General features: G+C 36.2%; 1 protein-coding gene across 2 annotated transcripts; it reads right to left on the bottom strand.

Moving 5' to 3' along the window:
• Positions 1–1,887: 1,887 nt before the first annotated feature.
• On the bottom strand, positions 1,888–22,367 carry LOC109090386 (moesin-like). 2 transcript variants are annotated; one of them, XM_019104196.2, is made up of 14 exons: positions 22,099–22,367; positions 12,390–12,473; positions 9,878–9,973; positions 8,818–8,940; positions 8,426–8,577; positions 7,562–7,645; positions 7,302–7,448; positions 6,469–6,565; positions 5,929–6,092; positions 5,325–5,455; positions 5,080–5,240; positions 4,753–4,845; positions 3,617–3,847; positions 1,888–3,328 (listed from the first exon to the last, which is right to left on the bottom strand). In XM_019104196.2, exons 1-14 carry the CDS (start codon positions 22,108–22,110, stop codon positions 3,164–3,166), a joined length of 1,740 nt encoding a protein of 579 aa, XP_018959741.1. In that variant the 5' UTR covers positions 22,111–22,367; the 3' UTR covers positions 1,888–3,163. The 2 variants fall into 2 exon arrangements, with proteins under 2 accessions (XP_018959741.1, XP_018959742.1); XM_019104197.2 differs by lacking the exons at positions 8,426–8,577; positions 8,818–8,940; positions 9,878–9,973; positions 22,099–22,367 and having other exon boundaries at positions 12,390–12,448.
• Positions 22,368–22,494: the final 127 nt, after the last annotated feature.

The raw sequence follows: 22,494 nt of genomic DNA, 5'->3' as shown, positions 1-22,494 counted from the left end.
GAGGAGCATATTGAGTTTCTTCTTTATCTTCTTAGTCTATTATTATGCCACATTATGCCATGTTTTGCGCATATTTTGCCATGTTTTATACATTATTCATTATATTAATAAACTATATTGAATTTGATATTTGAATAGCATCTTAATACATTAAGCCATATTAAGTGTTCGTTTTTTCTACGGGAGGAAAACGCTTAATGAGAGACTTTGCGCACTGCATTCATATTCTGCTGTTTTGTGGCCACGGATTTGCGGGTCTTGTCTTTTTTTTCTTGCAGGACCCCCTGTACGTGACGGTACTAAATTAGTTTTAATCGTTTAATCACCACAGCGTCTTGTCTCCATTGGCAACATGCACGATTTCTGTTGATTGCAAATGACGTCGCAGGTAGCTGAGAGTGCAAGTGGCGATTGCAAGTGACTTCGTAATTTAGTTTCTTTTTTCTTGTCTTCAACACCTGGCTGCTGTTGTAAAATGTTGAGAGATTCAAACAAAAAAATAATAATTAAATAGAACAAAATATAAAATAAAGACTGCAAGTAATGTCACTGACGGAAGTGCAAGTGTCTGAGAGTGCAAGTCTGAGAGTGCAAGTGCAAGTCTGCAGCCAGACCCTTTTGGATGTTCCACTCTGTCTGTCAGTACTCTGCACAGAACCGCTGGGAGCAAATGGATTGGTGGCAAGGCATAAAGACTGGTCCTGGTCAACTCTAGGACCAGAGCGTCCATACCAGAGGTGATGGAGGAGACAGGGAAAAACCAGAGCGGGCAATGTGTTGTCATGCTTGAAGCAAACAAGCTGACTTCCTCTCGGCTGGATCGCTGCCAAATGAGACTCACCACCAAAATCCCATCTGCTCACTCTACCACCTGAGCCACCATGTTTTAGCTTCAATAAGAAGGCTCGCTATAAGAAACTCTTTATACGTTAGCTCATACACTTATTAATTTCAGCTCAATGCAGCAGTGGAGCTGTCATGAGTGTCTTCTCCTGCTGAACCTGTCACACGGCTCGATGCATCTCCTGTAGCTCATTGTAACTCTTTTGAAAGAAAATGGCTGAGAACATGACGAAAGAACTCTGCCCAACAGGCAACAGATGACCCGCTTCCTGAAGGAAATCTGATTAAATAGCGTGCAGCACGCTGATATAGCATATGTGCGGTATGCGCGGGGCGGAGCTAAGCGCTACTGGCCAATGAACTGGTGTGATGGTATAGGGGCTTCAGACGTTCGTCATACCGGTTGTGTTCCTATAGCGACTGCTGTCGCAGCATTGAAGTGACCCTGAAAGAAATTATTAATGGATGATATTAACAAAGTCCTTCAGTTCAGCAATATTAAAATATCACGTTTTCCAGCAGGTCCAGCGCATGCGCACTTTAGAGTAAGACCGTATGTCCGATTCCACCGAGCATTAGTAGCTAATAAGATCATCAAAAAACAATAACAAAAAACTTACAAAATAAAACGAATAAAAACTAATCTTAAATTTAGTAGCAGCCTAGTAAAAAGTGTGAGACACTACTTAACCTGGACTAAGACTGAATATATTTGGCTGGAATGTGTTTAACATGTTTGTCAGCTTAGGGGGACAGTAAATTGTGTAAATGAATTTATAGTCAATGAGTTCATTGCTAACATTTTTTTATATATAAATCTGTATTTTTACTGTACATTTTATATGAATTAAACTGTAGTTTTACATTGTCTAAATTTGTATATTAGAACTTCAGTTATGGCATTCTCCTTCAAATTATCTATAGTTTTTGCTGATATTCAGAAATGAAGTCTATAAAATTACAAGATTATTAAGTGATCTCTTCTAAACATAACTTGTGTATCCATAACCAAATTGAAGAACAAGAACAACACTAGCCAATAAATTGGTGATGTTTTTAATATTTTATTGACAGTTGCAATGAAAATGTTTTAAGCAGCAATCTCTTCTGTGATTGGTTGACAAAAAAAACAAAAACACCTGCAGCCTAAGAGTGGGAAATCGCCCAGGTAACAAGAAGGCTGTATATAATATGAACAAACTTCATTATTTTTAATCAGGAGGTCCATGTTCTTGTATATCAAACCAGTTTAGAAAGTATCCAAGAGTAAGATCTGAATGAAGAATACTTCCAAAGTAGCTGGGGACATATTTCTTCAGTGCAGCATATTGCCACATGAATAAAAATAAAAAGAATACAGATCACAAAATCAACTAAGGCACTGCCTACAAGTGCAGGGCTATTTAAAACGGTGTACACTCTGGGTAAATACTGTTCAGAAATAAAGGGAGAAATGTATTCCCAGAAGATGCTTTTTAAATGTCATTCTATTAAAGGATTCTTTAAAATAATACTGCAAAAAAAATTCAAATGCCTCAAAAACAAAAGTCTCTTCATTAAAAAAAGGCTTAAAATAAGAGTAGGATTAAAAAACTAAACTAAAAATACAGTTTGATATTTTCTCTTTCTTTTCTCTTCAGTAAAAAAGGCACAAACAGGGAGCGGCCACAAACCTGCAGCAGTGAGAAACTATATCAACAGGGATCACACACACACGCACACACACACACACGCACACGCACGCACGCACCTTTGCTCTTGTGGGTTGCCGGTATTGGCAGAGTGGTTGATGGGGAGCAGATAGCCATGAGTTTTAATCTATACTGTAGTTGTTTTATTAGAAAGGCACATAGATACAATGGTATAGCAATAACTAGGCTATTACACCATCACAATGGCACTGTAAAATTTGATATCAACTATACTGATCTGAATTGGCACACTGACATGTCTCTCTGGAGTGCTTTTGAAACCTATCCTAACACAGGAATGTTTTTTTTAATAGTCATTCCTACTGAAATCCCAGTTTTACTGAAATTAAAACCCTTTAGTTTGGTTAATCAGCAATCCGTTTTCCAATATTTTCCAATAAAAAAGCTACATCTAGGTCAAAACACAACGCAAACAATAAATCTCCCTTATCATACTGCTGTAACCCAAACAACCCTCCTGAATTAAAGGAATTTTTGAACTGTGCAGTATTATTCTATATTTGGCTTTATTTTCTGTTGGAGTGGTGCACTGTGGGTACTGTAGTTCCTCTGCAGGAATGATGCAAAAGACAGGCTGTAGCTCCCCCTGTTGGCTGACTGCAGTACATTTACATGCACTCGAACTCGTCGATTCGCTGTTTGGTGTTTCCAGAGCGGATCTGACGAAGCGTCTTGTATTTATCACGTCCTGCTCGTACATTCTCTGCGTGGATGATGTCGTTCTGGGTCTTCTTGGTCTCATCACGAGCATTAGCAAGCTCAGAAGTAAGAGCCTGTGGAAAAAGGACACACTTCAATTTTTTTTTTCTGCTGAAAGTAAATTTACTCTGGCAAAGCCTTTACTATATGCTAATCATGGCTGACCACTTTTTTACTATATTGAAAAAAAAAGCAGCTTAGACATTCTCCAAAATAACTCCTCCTGTGTTCCACACAAGAACGAAAGTCAAAAACCAGTTTGGAACACCATGAGGTCAAATAAATGATAAATCGAAGTGTTATTTTGGGTAAATTATCCCTTTTTAAATAGTGTTTTAAGCTTTGTGAAGTAGTTATCTCACCATCAGATGTTTCTGCACTCTTTCGTTCTTCTCAGCCTCTGTCATGCGCTCCTCCTCACTCCTGTCTTTATAGTCTGCTTCGGAGGTGAGTTCTGCGGAGGCCTCTGCGCTGCTCTCATCACCCTCGTCGTTGTCGTTTTCTCCATGCACGGGCTCTTGGACATGGACTGATGTGACTTTGTTCTTCAGCTCCTCTTTAGTCTTCTCCAGGTCCTCCTGCACCTGAGTGGCCTGGAAGAGACACACAGCACTGCAATGTTATTATCTAGACCATAAAAAAATTCATTTGGTCATTCAAGACTGTGCTTTTAGCACAAGCATTATACCATCAGGAGTCTGGAAGTTTGATTCTGATTTCAATTTCCCTAGAACTTTCCTCATTTCTTTCAAACTGTCCATATCACAGATTGAACACAATCACGTGTTTACAGAAGGGCAACAGCATTTTATATGCTATATATTTTATATATAGCATTTTTTCAATATCTTATATATTTTTGAAAGAAGTCACGTTCACCAAGGCTGCATTTATTGAATCAAAAACACAGCATGAGTATACATTTAATTTATTCTTAAGCGATGGCAAAACAAAATTTTCTGTCTTCAGTGTCACATGATCATTCAGATATCATTCTAATATGCTGATTTGGTGCTCAAAAAGCATTTCTTATTATCGATGTTAAAGGTTTCATTGATGAATAGAAACTTTAAAAAAAACTGCATTTATTTGAAATAGACATTTCACAGTAAATTTATTTGTCTCTTTTGATCAATTTAATGCATCCTTCCTGAATAAATGTATTCATTTCTTAAAAGAATTACTGACCCCAAACTTTATCATTTGTTTTTTCTTTAACCATTTCAAAGCATATAATTTTGAAGATTTTTAAAATGATTAAATTATGCATGTTCATATGAGAGTATGTAAATAATTATTTAATTTTCATATTAAATATTCCTGTTAAAACTTAATATTGTCAAAGCTGTAAAATAATAATTTTTAAGTTATATATCCAGCTTAATATCCTAAAAAGGTATATGGTGAAAAAATAGCATGGATGGATAGATCTATTACTAACTATCTCATTCTACAATAAGCTGCTGCAATGCACCTGCTAACAAGTAAGCATGTTTACCTTCATTTGCCACTCTGATGCTTCCTCCTCTTTCTTCTTTTTGGCATCTTCAAGCAGGGAGATCTTAGAAGTCAACTCTGCCAGTTCAGTTGCCTGTATACGCACACATATACGCACATGTTATCAGCGTTGCATGGGAATGCACGTAATTGTGGATGTCTTGCACTCTGTGGTTAGATGAGGTTTGGTTCTCATGGAAACTTCATAATTGTAGTTTGGTTACCATGGTTACAACTGTAACAGTGTTGTTGTTAAGCTGCCATGGTGACTAGAATTGCGCTGCCATGGTGGCTGGCAATGTGTATGTTGGTTGTCCTAGTAACTGACCAGATGCTCCTGGTTCTTCATCTGGCTCTCAGACTGCTGCAGCAGAGTCGCTTTGGCCTCTTCTACCAGACGGCGCTCTCGTTCCAGGCGTTCCGCCTCCTCCTGAGCGCGTTTACGCTCCTGATCCAACTCCATCGCCCTGCGGGTCTGCTCTTCCAGCTCTGCCCGCACAAAATAGTAGGTGATTAATAATCATTAATGAATAGAAGAAAAAAAAAAACAAAGAGCGAATTTCACTCTGTTACCTTGCTGAGCTTTTCTTGTTTGTTCCTCTATCACTCTGAGTCTCTCCATCAGCTCCTCTTTTTCTTTTTCAATCTTCTCTTTCTCCTTTTCAGCCTGCTCTCTCTTTTTACGTTCATCCTCCAGCATGGCCCTGAAACAAACAGACAGATGTATTAGAAGAAGACTTGGGAGAAGTCCTTCCTGCCATTGTGAAGTGTCCAACACTGAACAATAAGCTAATCTAAACATCCAACCCTTCATTTATCAACATAACATACATGCACACACAAATATAAACACTTAGGCTTGCTCCTAGTGTGCCTGATAAATGCTTTAAACGATCAAAATTAGTTGTGTTTCAAAAGAATCAGTTATTGAACAAGTCTTTTAAGTGGAAAAAAAAAGCCTTTCTTAGCTGGACGTACTAGGCAAATACAGCCTACACTAAATTATTTTGGTGTTTAAGTCTGAACGAATGAAAAAATTATCTAAATGAATCTGAACGATTCCATTTGGTGAACAGAATCAACCTATTCAAATCATTGGAATGAATCCAAATCATCACCAATAATCACAATCTTGATCTAATATCAGAGCCTTTGTGTGGTGCTTTTTTCCTCATACCTTTCCATCTTCTTGTGGTTCTTCTCCTCCTTGGCTTGTGCTTTCATCTGCTGGACCTCGATGGTGTCAGGTTTACGGCGTCTCATGTAAAGCTCATGGTTCCCCATGCACAGAGCCAGAATTCTCTTATTAATGCGTAAACGCTGGGCATAGAACACAAAGTCCTGTAGGAAAAGAGAGAGAGAGAGAACATTATTTACATATTTCCTGTGATGTTTTAAAATGCTGCCTACATAAACAGCTCCCTAAGTTTGGAACAGGGCCAAAAAAAGAAGGTTGAGGGAGTGAGGAATCAGGAGCTATAGGAAATAATATAGGAGACACACTTCCAGACTCTTTATGCCTGTGATAAAGTGTAACAAAGAGAAACGTGCAGCTTCAAAGGAAAATCTTTACTGTGATTTCACCATCCTCAAATCACATCATGAAACACTTCACCAGCAAGGCTTTGCAATAACAGCGTTCCTCTGTCTACATGCCATTTCCAAAGAAACTGGACAGAAACTGTGATAAGTCAGACGCAAATCTTGTTTGACATACCGGGGCTTTTTTATCTATGGGTTTGATGACAAATTTCTTATCGTTGAAAGAAATGTTCCTGATCTCACTCCAGGGGAAACCAATTTTAGGCGTCATTCTGAAAAGAGAGAAGAAGAGATGAGTCACGTTTTTTTGCCACAGAAATAAATGTCACTTTCTATGCCTGAAACTCTTACAAGGTTTATTTATTTATTTATTTATTTTTTACAAATGGTCAATGAAAGCAAGGGTAATTTCATTTTCTATTCACTGCCGTTTTTTGATTAACGTAACCATGTTACTAAAATTTGGGAAATATCTAATACAGTCTTTTAAGACTCTTATGCTCATCAAGGCTGTATTTATTTTTGAAAAATACATTAATATTGTAAAATATTACAGTTTGTATATATTTTAAAATGTATTTTAATATATTTTACAATCTTATGTATTCCTGTGATGGCAAAGTTGAATTTACAGCAGCCATTACTCCAGTATTAAGTATCACATGATCCTTCAGAAAGTTAGTGCTCAAGAAATATTTCTTATTATTATCATCATCAATGTTGAAAATGGTTGTGCTGTTGATAACTATATGATATAACTTTTTTTATTTTTTTTTTAGGATTCTTTGATGAATAGAAAGTATTACTGCAGCATTTATTTGAAATATAACTTTTTGTTACAATATAAGCCTTAACTGTCACTTTTGATTTGCATCCTTGCTAAATAAAATTCTTAATGCTCCAAAAAAAAGGTACTTTGTTATTTTATACTACCAAATTTATTTGTGGCACATTTCAAACCCATTCATTTGTTGATAAATCTTAAACGTATCATGTTTCTTAAAGTACTTGTCATTATGCTCGTAGATGTTGAGTCCCAGGGCGTCCACACCCAGCCACAGCTCAGATCCTTTCTTATTCTTGATACTGAAGTAATTCACACCGTACATCTCCAGATCCTGAGCTATCTTCAGATACTCCATCATCGAGTCCTCTCTGAAACACACACAGATACACATTATCATTCTGTCTGGTGTGTGTGATTGACAGGGTCACTGCAGTCAGCGATAAAACAGAAAAAAACCAAGAGTGCATTCCACTGGCTGTACCTCAACATGCCCTTGTGCTCCTCATGCCAGACCTGAATTCTTTCCTCCCATTGCTCCTTATTCAGCTTGTGCTGTTCCAGAACTCTGCAGAGAAAAGATTACACACACATGCTCACATTTAGAATATCAAACACATTCTTAACATGTTCTTTGGCTGATAACTTTTAACAAAACATTAAGTACTATGCTTTAAGCCTAGACAAGACACTATGGCCTCTGCCATTTACAGTATTTAATGCATCCATACTTCATCCACACAGAAGTATGGATTTTATCAGTGTAAAGTGATGTCACTGACAAAGATGATCCATGAACAACAAAACAACTAATAAACGACAAACACATTAATTGTAAGCCATTTTCATTATTGATTTTAGTTATTGCAGCCCTAGTACAAATAATTTATTATACACCACTCTTGGCATTTCATCAGATTAGTGAATAAATACAAATATAATGTATGTTTATACAATGTCATTTTTTTTAGGATTGCTTTTTTATAATGTACACAATTCAAATTTGCTATTTACATTTAGTCATTTAGCAGATGCTTTGTACACAATTTAGTATTTTTACTTTAATTTAGTAGATTTACTTCAGCAACCATAATGCTGTCTATTGCCATTTGTAAATATTGTACAATTAATAATCATACTGTCAATATAATAGATTTCCAAGTCTTATTAGTTCCATTCATTAAGTAATTTCATGTTGAGCGATGCTTTAAAAAGCTGATCTTAGAGAAGTATTATATGAGCCACATTAAAAAACAGATCCGTGCGCACTTTCTGTCAATCATCTGTGCTCCCCCACTCTGGAGAAGCATTAGTCCCTACTAGAACAAAAATATCTGTGAATACACACCTCTGTGGGAGCAGTTTCTCACTGGACAGGTATCCAGGAGTGTGAACATCCTTGTTGTAGTCGGTGTATTTGGCTTGCACTGCATAAGATGCCAGCAACACTGCAGTCTCCGGCGGGCAGTAGATATCGTCGTTCAGAATCCCCTCTTTCACCTAAAGTAAACCCACAATGGAGCTGTTTTAAAGCTTTAATGTTGACCTGCAAGTCGACCAGCCAGTGCAATTCCTTCACTGACCACCAGATTGTGCAATATCCCATTATCACTTTACAAGACCCAGCGTTCATTTCAGTCCACTCCAGTTGACATGCGTTCTATATTAATATATCTAAGGCCACATCTTACACTTAACTTTACCCAAGACATACAGTAAATACACACACACAACACACACCTGAAGGAAGAAGAGTCTTTGAGTCGCCTCTTGAATCAGCTCCTCGGAAACATCTTCAGGGTAAAACTTTGCTCTGAATTTAAACAGCAATGGACTCTCCTTGCGGACATCTTGAGCTGTAACCTAGACAACAAAGAATAAACTAGTATCACTTTCAGTTTAAAACAGTCATTAATTCCAAATGCCTGTCAGCAAACATCATATCTTTGTTCAGCACAAATTATCAGACCTCTCGTTGCCTTTCCTTATTATTATTTTTTTTATTAATGACACTTCTTTGAAGCACGCTGGGTAAAATTATTGTGACATAAGAAAATTGTAACAAGTCTGAAAAAGGCTGCCAACTGCAGGTTTCACTAGAAAGTGCTAATCAGTGAAATCCTGTCAGCAGCATTACAGACGAAAGTGTTCTTTGACAGGTTTTTCTTTATTTTGTCAACGATAATGAAGAAAAGATTAAAAAAGGTGGCATGATGAGAATTAAATTTTTAATTAAAACTTCATTAAATTTTAAGTAAAGTATGCTGTTGTGAAAACATAGTTGCTGTAACAACGCTTCACACACAATGCAATATCCTTGGTAGTCTCTTAAACACTTAAAATTAATGACCGTTTCCAAAGGATGAAGATTTCACAACACATTATCTTCTGAAAAAGTATCAAATACACTAATAAACCTATTATATGCTGTGTTTTATGAGCTAATATAAACAGAAAGGACACATGTTGACGTAATTTGTTAATGTGATAACTCTTGACAAATATGTTCAAATTAGTAAATGGTTAAACATTTTTCAAAAATCTTGAAACGTTTGGCTTGTTACAATTTAACACATTTTATTAATTTTGAACATTATAATCATGATCATAATTCAAATATTTTGACAACTAAAATTATTTATCATTCAAATCATAGTTAAATCAGCTTGATGAGATGATGGAATATTGACGGTTTAAAAAAAAAAAAAAAAAAACATGACAAAAAAAATTAATGGCTGTATAAAAATGAATCCTGGTGCTAATTGGACACTGAAAAGCAGCTATATGCATTCACACACACCTTCTTGTTGAGTTTAAGCCAGGTGGTAAAGCCTTTGGTGTCCTGGTACTGCAGTCCAAAAAACCACACCTCCCTTAACCCAATGGTTTTCACCACCTATAAAACAGATTCATATTAAATAAACAGGCATATTAAATAAAATACAATTTTTCACACAACCATAGTACATGCATTTGCTTTCCATAATAGAGGGATCTTAAAGGAGACTCAAGCTCAAATTCCTCTTCATGGACATTGAAAAAGTGGAAATCCAGCTGGGGCTGAACTGTATATTTAATATTCACATCATAGTTGTGCTAATTTAATAATAATTAAAACTGAACAAATAAATAATTTTTAATGCACTTTTTATTTGGCCAGACTTCCTAAAATGAAACACTGGACCAGTTCCACAATTCTTAACGACAGAGATGTTCTAATAGAATGTCTGAATTAAACTTCAGCAGCTAGCAGTGCCTCCAAGAGGTCAAATGTTCAGGTTTATGTTTTAATCACTGCTGTATGTATTTAGCTAAAGTAGGGGTGGAACACTCAAGAGATGCTATGAATGAAACTGCATACGCAGAGAAAACACTCGTTATTCTGGGTCAAGAGGGTGTGTGAGACAGAGAGCAATGGAAAATGTGAGGTATTGTGAAATGCTGGCTCACAGCTGGACCAGTCAGAACATAATGTGTCTGAAAGTTAAAAAGAGACAGAGAAAGACAGAGAATGGAAGCGAGTGATGAGCAAATGTGGAGAAAGAGAAAACAATAGTGTTCCTGTGGCTCAGTGGTAGAGCATTGCGTTAGCAGCACAAAAGGTTGTGGGTTCAATTCCCAGGGAACACACATACTGATTTAAAAAAAAAAAAAAAAAAAAAATAATCTTTACCCTAAATCCACTTTAACACAAAATAAATAAAATAATCTTCAAAAATAGTAAATGTAATGGGGAGGAGGCAGCTGTGTTTATATAGAATTTGTAAACAGAGAGAGTGACGCTTGCTGGAAGGTTAGCATAGGGGTTTTAGGACAATTAACAGGAAGTTGGATACACACTTCCAGGACACATATTCACTTATAATCAAAACAATCACACACTAAAGTACAACTGAGATTAGAGATTTTTTAAAGTACCAGTAATTCAGTACTAAGCCAATACTACAGTAAAAAGTCTTACTACAGTATCTGTATTAACGAGTACAAACTCAATTTTTGTACAAAAGCTCTAGGCTGCTGCTTTCAAACACTCAAATTCACTTTTTGGATAAAATGGCTGTCTTTGTGATATATTAATTGAGAAACACTACTGTTCAAAATTTGGGGTCAGTAAAAAATTTTTATTTTTCAAAAAGAAGTCCCTTAGGCTCAACAAGACTGCATTTATTTACTCAAAGCACAGTAAAAACAGTAATATTGTGAAATAGTAATTACATTTTAATAATTGCAACTGTTTCCTATTTTGAATATATTTTAAAATGTCATTTATTCCTGTGATGGCAAAGCTGAATTTTCAGCAGTTATTACTCCGGTATTTAATGTCACATTAGCATTCAGAAATCCTTCTAATATTCTGATTTACTGCTCAAGAAACATTTCTTATAATTATCAATGTTGAAAATTGTTGTGCGGCTTAATGTTTTTGTTGAAACTGTGATACATTATTTTTAAATATTATTGAGATTTACTTGAAAGCCATCGTTGTAATTTCATTTAATAATATTTAAATTTTTAATTTACTTTAAACATTTATTTTTAACATTTAATTAAAGTGTAATGTTCAGTAGCATATTCCTTTTTGCTGTGGTATGAAAGATGGTAAGAAGTGTGGTGAAATTTCAGTGGTACTGGCATTGACTTTTAAAGCATTGGTATCAGACCTTATAATCCCAAACCCTCGGCTCAAACTGAAGACTAAATCCTGCTGAAAAAAATGGAACTCAACAAGAACTGCCAGAAGAATGAATGCTCTGTGTCTGTGTGTGTGTGTGTGTGTGTGTGTGTGTGTGTGTGTGTGTGTGTGTGTGTGTGAGAAATTTAAGGTTGCTAAGGAACAACGCTGCCTATGATCAAGTTTACGAAAGGGTGATTTCATAGACGTGATGTACAGAGTGACTAAGAGTGAGGAAGAGGGGACTGTACAGAAGTACAGCCTGAGGAATAAGCAGAGTCAGAAAGAGGAAGGGTGGAGGAAGGGAGAATTCCCTCACAAGAAGGATTTCCAGTTCTTAATCTAAACACAGACACAGCTTGTCTGACATGGTCTTAAGTTTCCACTGCAAGTCAATATTTCTGCTCACACTGAATGTGATATATTCCCAGCCAATCAGAAAACATTTAATGGACATTTATGAATAACAGGATGTTGAATCAAGATCTCAATGAGAGAAAAGGTCTTAAATTCTTTAAAAAATATTTTTAAAAAATCAGCAACAAGTTCACACACACACACACACCTGGTCAAATAACTGTCCACCTCCGAAACAAACATACACACACAAACACACACACACACACACACACACACACACCTGGTCAAATAACTGTTTCCCTGTGGTGCTGGGTTGGATGGCAAACTCCAGCTCCGCATCCATCGTAGTCACACGAACACTGATCTGGAAAAGAAAAAAAAAATTTAATGTGAATAAATGAATGCAGACTGAAAAGCCAACAGATAATAAGTACTTAAAAAAAAATTTTGGCTCAGTAACATTTTTTTTTTAAAGACTTTAATACTTTTAGTCAGCAAGGACCCATTACAATTGATCAAAAGTGACAGTAAAGACATTTATAATATTATAAAAGATTACTGTTTTCAGTGCTGTTCTTTTTGACTTTCTTTTCATTAAAGAAAAAAATATCAAGCAGTAAAACAATTTTCAGCTGATTACAATAAATGTTACACAAGCACCAAATTAGAATATTATAATGATTTCTGAAGGATCATGATAAAATGAAGTTTGCTGAAAATTCAGCTTTGCCATCGCAGGTATAAATAACATTTTAAAATATATTCAAGTAGAAAAGTTATTTTGAAAGGTAATATTCCACAAAATGACTTTTTGCTGTATTTATTTGGTCAAATAATTGGGGCCTCTGTGTGCATAAGAGACTTCGTTCCAAAATATTAAGAAATCTTACTAACCCCAAACTTTCATTTAGCAGCAGTGTATGTATAATACAAAAAAAAATATATACATTCACACAAAAAGCTAATTGATTTACCAGAAAATTGTTCAGTTCTCAATTAACATGAAAGCATGAGCAATGAAAATAATGAATTCTCTATTTGTGATGGACAGCTTAAACATCTTTAATAGCTTATACTACCTAGAAAAAGCCTGAACCCTTATCAAAGAGCACTATAAAAGAGGCATTATGTGTATGTGTGTGTTTAGATGAGTGTGAGTGTGCATGTTGTGTATGTGTGTGTGTGTTTAAATCTGCGCCAAAGCGTGGCTTGCTATTTTAACATGATTGATTGCACCCTGGAACTCTGGATAAGATAAAAACAATGCAAGGAAACAGCAAGAGAGACGAATGGAAAAAGATACCCCCCCTCTTCTTTCTCTGTCTCTCTCACCCCATCCCCGCCTCCGCCCCACAGGATGCAGATAACCACGCCTTCAGTAACCATAGAGACACATTAAGCAATGCGCCTCACTTCCTCTCACTATACAATTATCATTAACTCGAAAACGAACCAGTGTTCTGTGAAAATGTCAATGAAATATGGACAGTCTTATTGATGGGGTCCATTTAAAGCTCTTCTTCCAAACTAAGGTCTTTTATCCAGCTTTAACTGTGTGTGTGAGAGACAAATAGCTCAATTTAGGCACACACCTCCAGCTCAGCTGTACCCATAATGCCCTGCTTTATCTAGCAGCTGCCTGTGAGGCAGACGAGTGTCCATGTGCTGAGACTCTAAAGAGCTCAACATAGCATTTGCACATCAATGAAGCCAAACGACATTGTTCTTGCAAGTCCTCTAAATGATCGACAAAGAGAAGCACAAATGAGATTTGATAGTTGAGATTTGTTATGCATAACAAATTAGGTAATAATCCAAAAAAAACGTTAATGTCTTATCACATTCAGTTATGAATTACATCACATATCAAAAAAAACTTCAAAAAATTCAAAAAAAGCATTGGAGAAATTTGCCAAAAAAAAAAAAAAAAAAAACTACATACTAGCAAAAAAAGCATTGCACTGGATATTACTGCCATGTGTTGTAAAACAGTTAATATATTAAATATATCCACAAACTCCCTCATATCTACATACTAGCTATTTACTTGAGCACACACCTCCTTGAAGCCATATTTTCCACACACAACTTCATACTCAAATATCTTAATTTTCTCATATTCACACACTAAGCTGTCATCGATATTAAAAGTCACGTTTTGATGCTTCTTAATGTTATACCAGACCATTAGATATTCAGCACAGAAAGTGATATTCATATTGTTAAACAAAAGTAGGTTGTGAAATAGCTGGATTGTGAAACTGTTTTTGAAACCCAGGTGTTTTATGTGTGTCCAAGGTTATATTATCAGAATGTGTGTGTGTTGGTAATTATCAAGCACTCTAGGAATGACTTAACTATGAGGTGATTCATTTGATTTTAACCTTACTGTGTGTATGTATGTGTGTGTGTGTGTGAGAGAGCGAGAGAGAGAGAGAGAGAGAGAGAGAGAGAGAGAGAGAGAGAGAGAGAAAATCCTAGCTCTGCTGTTTCACAGGCTTACATCAGCCAGTTGGAACAGAAAGAGAACAAGCAGAACTTTCCCAACAACTATATGACTTTTCTGCTCTTTTCTCTTCCACTCCTCTCTGGGTCTGGGAGAGTTCATTTCATACACACAATCTCCAACATAACATCTCCCTCTTTCTTGCTGTCAGTAAAGACAGGTTTGTGTGTGTGTGTGTGTGTGTGTGTGTGTGTGTGTACGTGTGTGTAAGTGTGGCAGTAAGTGTGGAACAGTATACTGGTCGGATAATGGACCCTCTTAATCCAGAGGTGGATTCACAGGGTAAAAATAGCTCACGTCTTCATGAAACAGGAACTAAGAATCTGTAGTTCTGCCTGGTCAGGGTGTGTGTGTGTGTGATGGGTGTAGTCTTCACAGTAGACCCGCCAGAGGTTCCCTGCCACTATTCTTAGAACAATCACCCTGCCTTTACTCAGACACCCTAACACACACACACACACACACACACACACATTCACACACACCAAGAGAGAGACAATGATACTCACACAATTACACAAAGAACCAGAAAAGAATAGGCTATACATAGTATCTGCAGTTAAAAAAAAACAATAAAATTAACATATTACCTCTGTTTCAAAATGTAGGTCTGTGACATAATCTAAGATGATTGATGATATGATAGAAATGTAGATTCTATAGGGGAATAGATTTTGAATTATGACTTTTAACCCTTTAAAGTCAGACCTCCTGTGAGGTTGTTTATCAATGGTATATGCTTTTGTTGTAGCCATCAGCCTGCATTATTTCAACTTTTTTTAAATAATCATGTTTAACAGTGGAATTCCTTGTGAAAGCTACATTACCCATGATTCTGCAGAGAAATCTCCACCAATCAGAGAATCGCAACACGTAAATTACACTTGCCTATTTTGCCATAAACATAAAATATATCATTTCATTACATAACCAACATCTTTAAATCAATAGTTTTATATTTATCCATCGTTTTTATTTTGGGTATGTACTTTGCCATGTTTTTGGGATTGTAGTTCTTTCCCGTCATCAGAGCTGTTCAGTACACAGTCTTGTATCTTTGACTTTTAGTCGGAACTTCAAAAACTTCTTTGCTTCATCTTGTGATTCATCTTGTATAGCTGGCTGGTTTGGTTCATGGCTTATTTATAAAATAAAATAAAATAAAATACTTCCAGAGCCAAGACAGCTAAAAATGTGAGTTGTTGCTATTACTAATGTGGAGTCTTTCAAAATGTTGTGCTTCAATTAATTTAGGATGCTGTCTGAAGGTAGCTGCCTATGCAGTAGACAGCAAGGCCTGCTCAGTAGGGTTTGGCTCAGTGTGTGAAGTTAGTTTGGTATAGGCTACAGCAAAAATGCTAATTGTGAGCTATGACAGAGCCAAGAATTGGCAAACAATGCCTTGCATTTCTCAAACACACCAACATCAATTAACAAGCCCACAAAAAAAAAAATCTAAAATCAAACAAACTATAAAAAACAAACACAACAAAGAAAAAATAATCATTCCAATTATTTGGACTAACTGGCACAAGTTCTCATTCTAAAATCCAATAAAACACACACAAAAAAACAAACACAAAAAACACAAAAAAAAAAAAAAATTCGAACACACACACACACACACACACACACACACACACACACACACACACACACACACACACACACACACACACACACACACACAGAGCCTGTAGGCCTGGAAAATGCATTCAAACAGGGACAAAATGGCTGCCGTTTCTAACAGGCAGATGAGGGGAGATAAGAAGCCAACAACCTCTGTATATTTGTGTGTTTATTCTATCGTTACCCTCAGTTAACTGACATCACAATCTAACTGTGGTGGTGAAAGTCAAACTCTTTTCCTCCCACCCCTCCCCCTCCTTTGGGTGTCTGATTTAGGATAATGACTCTATAATACTTCCTCCAAAAAATCATCAAGACAGCAGAATCAGAGTGCATTTTTGGCCAATCCTCATCTGACCTTGTATTTAATGCACATTTGCTTACATGTTTGTCCGTGTCTAAAATGGAAAAGTGATCAGTGAAGACATCAATAACATGCTGTCGATAATTAGCTTAGCTGTCTTGTGGGGTTCTTTTTTCTGTTGTAGTATGCAACAGAAGAAAACTAGCAAAAACATGCCGTGTCACTGCGCCATAACAGAGTCCAATTATTGTTATTTTCCCCCTACATGGTTGGAAGAAAACAAAATGTAGTTTGGAAACAATTTCGCAAAAGTTTAAGACAGCATTCAGTACATTTAACACAAGAACTTCCCTTGTCACAAAACCTAAAACCACATAAAACAACATGTACAGATAGAAGGGGGAAAAAAAATCAGGAACTGTTCAGAACTTCCATATTGCAGAGAAATATTTACATGAATTACTTGACCGGGATATTGATACTGCATGATCAAATCTCCCTCTTGAAATACGCTTTATAGACAAACAAACTGCTATACATTTACACAAACATCAGTAACTTCCAATGCTGAAATTGAATAAAAATGCACGCAGCCGCGGGGACACAGTAACTACATTAAATGTGAATTTAGGTGAATATGAATTTGAAGTGGAAGTGTGGCTCTGTTTTAACAATAAGCTATCTCTCAAAACATATTTAAATAAAAGACACTCCAGTTGATTAAATAATCCGGGTCCTTAACGCTACACCAAAGGTTCTGCCAGTAAATGAATACAGCTCAATTACTCTAAAGTGGAAGTACTTAAAAAAATAAAATGCAGAAACAACTGACACCAGTATTATGCATTTACATAATATTCCCGTACAAAACATCTTGCTCACAGCTATACAGTTTTTCATCTGACTGTCCGAAACCACTTGCAAATGTATCCAACTATTTTAGTTCCCAATCTGTTTGTATTGCTTTACACATACCCACACAGCGTTTGACTCACATGAGGCTTGAAGTGAGATGTCGTTCAGTGCTGGTGTTTTCCCTCCATTAAAATGTGAACTGTTCAACAAACTCAAGAACTTTCTCCTCAAAACCCCCTGGAGCTTTACCTTATTAAAGATCATTAATCTGACTGTGTGTGTGTGTGTTTGTAGTTAATCCCTCCACTTTGCACATACCAGAGACCTCCAACACCCTTCTACCTTCATAGTAAAGGTAACCAGGTCAAGAAATAATATTTAAGCAGTATATTTAGGCAAATAATAATAAAGTCTATATGTTACGATGTAGAAATGATTGCCTGTAATACCAGAAGACTTTGGATCATCTGTATGGTTTAAAATCAGTTACAGGACTTATGGACTGGACATTACACTCCTTTTTTTAGTGTTTACTGAAACAAATCTGTGTATGTTTGTCGATAGAAATTAAACTGAACTACAAATATATAGGGTTGCAAAGAAAATACAACCAAGAATGGTCCAGAAAATCCAAATACATGCACTAAAAAGATGCAAATTGTATATATGCTATACCATTCAAAGGTTGGGGGTCAGTAAGAGTTTTTTCTTGACGGAAACTTACACTTTTATTCAGCAAAGAATGCATTTAAAATGTATCAAAAGTGACAGTGAAGACATTTCTGGTATTACAAAAGATTTCATAGAAATGCTGTTCTTTTGAACTTCCTATTCATCAAAGAATGCTGAAAAAATGTATTACAGTTTCTGCAAATTAAAAAAAAAAAATATATATAATATATATATATATATATATATATATATATATATATATATATATATATATATATATATATATATATATATATATATATTATTAAATAAATGCAGCCGTAGTCAGCATGAGAGCTTCTTTCAAAAACATTGAAACATAGAAAACTGTACCAACCCCAAAATTTTCAAGAGTAGTGCATATACAGACTTCTGTGACTGAAACAGATCTGGCTATACATTTACACAAAACTGTTTATAAAATTTTGCACAAAGGTTAGTGTTAAGTTGACCCTTATGACATGAACCTACAGAGGTCACAAAACTCGCACTCAGTACACTGAGAGAAACTGATGACTGGAGATAAATGCATACGCGTGAGTGCATGTGAGGGAAGGAAGAAAGAGAGAGGAGTGTGTTGATTATAAGAGAGGCCATTTTAGTACATTAGCTGTGATACACAGCTGCATTCTGGGCAACAGAAATCTGCAGAGGAAAAGGGGCCCAAACTCACTACACAAAGCTGTGTGTGTGAGAGTGTATGTGCACGGACGCCGCAGTTCTGTGAAACTCCAAATAAGGTACTGAGCCTCCAAATAAGGTACTCAAGCCTAGCTAGTCCCGAACAGGAAACGTTCAAACAGGAAGTGATGTAAGCACAGTGTAAGCTCAGAAACCTTGAGTCATTTTCGGAAAGAGACTCTTGGACTTGCAGGAGACTACAATAACTGCTAAAAAAAAGGTTCTGACTCATTTTACAATCCAATATGATTCCATAAGCAGATCCAAACCTCTAAATGCATCCAATGTCCCTAATGACAAGATAAACCCATCTACTTTTACTAGACTGATTTCTATTATCATGAAAATTATCTATTACACAACCTCTCTGACACTCTTCTTCTCAGTGTCATGTACCTAATCCGTTCTCTCACCTTAAACACCTCGGATATTACATCCGGTAAACATCTACTTTCACACGCAACTATTCTTTGTCTGAGCTTCTCTTCATTCAGAACATGAGAGGAAACTAAATACAAGCTACATTTATAAGCTATTGTGCAAGGATGTGATCAAGTTATTTTGAGAAATAAATAGAAATGGGAGCTTAACCACAATATCAATACTCAATTGTCTAATATGGCCATTTAACATGCTAATAACTTACATTAACAAACAGTAACAGTATATAATGTATATAATATATTTTTAACACTATACAATGTATAAAATGCTTCACAGTACAAGAGTTTATATCATAAATCATTTTCATGTACATCAATACTGATCTGTTGACAGAGATATAGACAGATAGATAGATAGTTCGATAGATAGGCTTTTTAGAGATATCAAATGTTTGACACACAAACTAACTCTCCTTGGTATTTAAATATGATTGATATTGACAAAATGATCCAATTTAGCACTCTTAAGGACATATGGTAATGTTTTGTAATTAGCATTTAAATCTGCCTCATTTTCAAATGGTTTGTCATAAATAAACATCTCAGAAAATTGTTATGGGGTTTCAAATCGGAATATGACTTTTTGTTACAAAACAAGGCATAATTTTCATACATCAGGACAAACATCATGTTATGCATTTTGGGGAAACAAGAGGTCAATAGGGAAAGAAATTATGGACCAATATTCCCATGAAATATGAGATATTCTTATGAAAATGTTGCCAAGTTATTACCCCCATTATTACACTTCCTTTTTTTCATTATGGTTTGCCCCAAGAACACATTAATATGCAAATGAGATGCAACTATGGAAACATTGTCTAGAATGGGAATACCAATTGATGGACATTTTACGCACATATTTCATAAAGTATAGTAGTATATAAAATCATTCTGTTATATCTTTCATAACATAGTTGAGAGCCATCTTTGTACAAAGTTTGGCTAAAAATAGCCTGAAAAACCTAAAAACTGGTTGATGAATGAAAAAAGAAAACATTATTTTTGCCTACACATGCCTTTTCATGTCTATTTTATTTTTATTTTATTTTTTAAATAACTTAGTCCTGGCATCCTCTACAAAGGACATAGAATAAAATAATTTAACTACATTACAAAAAAAGTACTCCAACCAACTGGTTCTCAGGAAAAAAAAAAAAAAAAAATTCACAAAACTTTTTTTCATGGTTCTCAGGAGGACTAAGTATTATCTAACATTTTAATGATTGAAACACAGGTTTCCATATTAATACACAAGAAAGGCTAGGAAATTCTGTTTCAGTTCGTTTTTAAAGATTAGTCATTTGGGTATTTACATGGTACTTTTCAAAGAACAATATGGTACAAGCTCCTAGACTACAGCGCACGTCCATGGTAATTTTTTTTTTTTTTTTTTGCTAGTTGTTCTTTTGAATACTTATATCTCATGCAATACTCGTATGTAACTAGTGACACTCAAGCACTGAAAGGCATTTCACAGATGAAAGAAATTGCTTAAACTAAAAACTTGAGCTACTTGTGATAAAAAGATTTGTCCCTCCATCCTACTGTTGGTCTATGGTCTTAAATATAATCTTTAATAAAACAATGATTCATTAATTATGAGGTGTAACAAACAAAAAAGAATAAAAAATCAGGAACTCTAGGGGGAAAAAAGTGGGTGAGCCTTGGCATGGATAATTGTCCTAGACTGCGCCATGAGCTCGTCTGGCCTTTGTGACAGACGAGCTCCAAAAATGCTGGAACAGCCGCTTCTGACACGCCTCATATTTCTTATACGGAACTACTTATAAAAAGCAGACCAAAAACGCGCCAATACGCTGCTGGACAAGAGGCTTAAATGAAATGCACACGTGAATCGCTTTGAATGAATCTTTTAAGTGATCAAATAGTTCTCATTCACTTTCGTGACGTGACTGATCCCCCACGTGACTGATTTTATTCCACCACGTGGTTACGATTAATAAAGGAGACAGAAGTTGTCAGTGAAATCACAAATGACCTTAGACATTTATTTAAAGAACATGAAGACTTAATTGAAAAAAAATCGAGAGAAAAATAAAATTGTGGCCTAAACACTCTCTCCGTTTCCCCAAGTCTTTTAGTAGACGTATAGACCCAGTTTAATAAAAGATAATACAACCCGTGTTTGAATGGAATCGGTTATGATTCAATAACTCATAACACAAAAAGACGTTCTTGTTGCCACCTACTGGCCTAATGATGTAACTTAACTAGTCAGTGAACCTGAACGAATCTTTTGTGAAAGAAGTCAAAAGATTCGACTCACTGGGAATCAAAATCCACACCACCACCAGACGGCCTATTCACGGCAACTTTGATGCAAAGCCAATCAGATTTGGGGAGGGAGGAGAGAGGGGGGTTACAGGTTGTCACCGAGTAACGGTTCAGCCCCTATACAACACAAAACGCCACTGCTAAGTTCATAGATTTAGAAAATTGCTTATAAAAAAAATACAACACACAGCGAAAGCATGAGTGAAGAAAAGTAAAGAAACTAATTAAGTAGACAGATCGTCCGACTCCTATTCATTCGAAACGCAACAAGTTCTTCTTCAGTGCGTTCGGATGGGATGAACGACCGTCATTGTCCAAATAATTAATTCTGGTCATAAATAGTGCATCACGCATGGCCTACTGTTCACCCGCGGGACCTGGCTGGCAAAAATGCCAACAAGAGAAAGCCCATCTTCGCCCCTTTCGAGCGCCTACGCGTCGCTGCTGTCTCCTGTTTCACCAAAAATGCGCAGCTTTTAAAATCACTGTGAAATGTCTTCCCATTTTTGTTTGCTACAGTACAAACTCAAACCAACAGTTTAAATTCCTCAAGGGTACTCACCGTTTTCGGCATCTTGTCTGTATTTAGTCTCTTCTCTCACGGATGTGTCACAAACTGAGCTGATACAATGAAGTCAACAGAAAGCCAAACTTTTTCCCATCGGCTGACGTCCACGCGCAAGAGTGAGCAACCGTCACCGCCCGTGAGGAAAAGCTTCTCCTCAAATGTCTTCCAGATCCCGAAGACAAAGTTTCACTTTTTAGTGCGTCTTTGTCGCGCAGAGAAGTACTGGTGGTCCTTAGAGTCGTTTCCTGCTAACGGAACTGAGTTTTGAAAACCACACCCAGCCCAGCCGAGGCACGCTAACCAAAGCGCGTCTGACTAAACTCCGCCCGGTTTCTCACAGGCCCCGTTATGCACTGCTTTGTGTGCCACAGACGCCGGGGCTTCAACGCG

Source organism: Cyprinus carpio, chromosome A5, assembly GCF_018340385.1.
Source record: "Cyprinus carpio isolate SPL01 chromosome A5, ASM1834038v1, whole genome shotgun sequence".
Classification (NCBI taxonomy): domain Eukaryota; kingdom Metazoa; phylum Chordata; class Actinopteri; order Cypriniformes; family Cyprinidae; genus Cyprinus; species Cyprinus carpio.
Note: the sequence above shows the minus strand (reverse complement) of the source record. Positions and strands in the feature narration are given on the sequence as shown.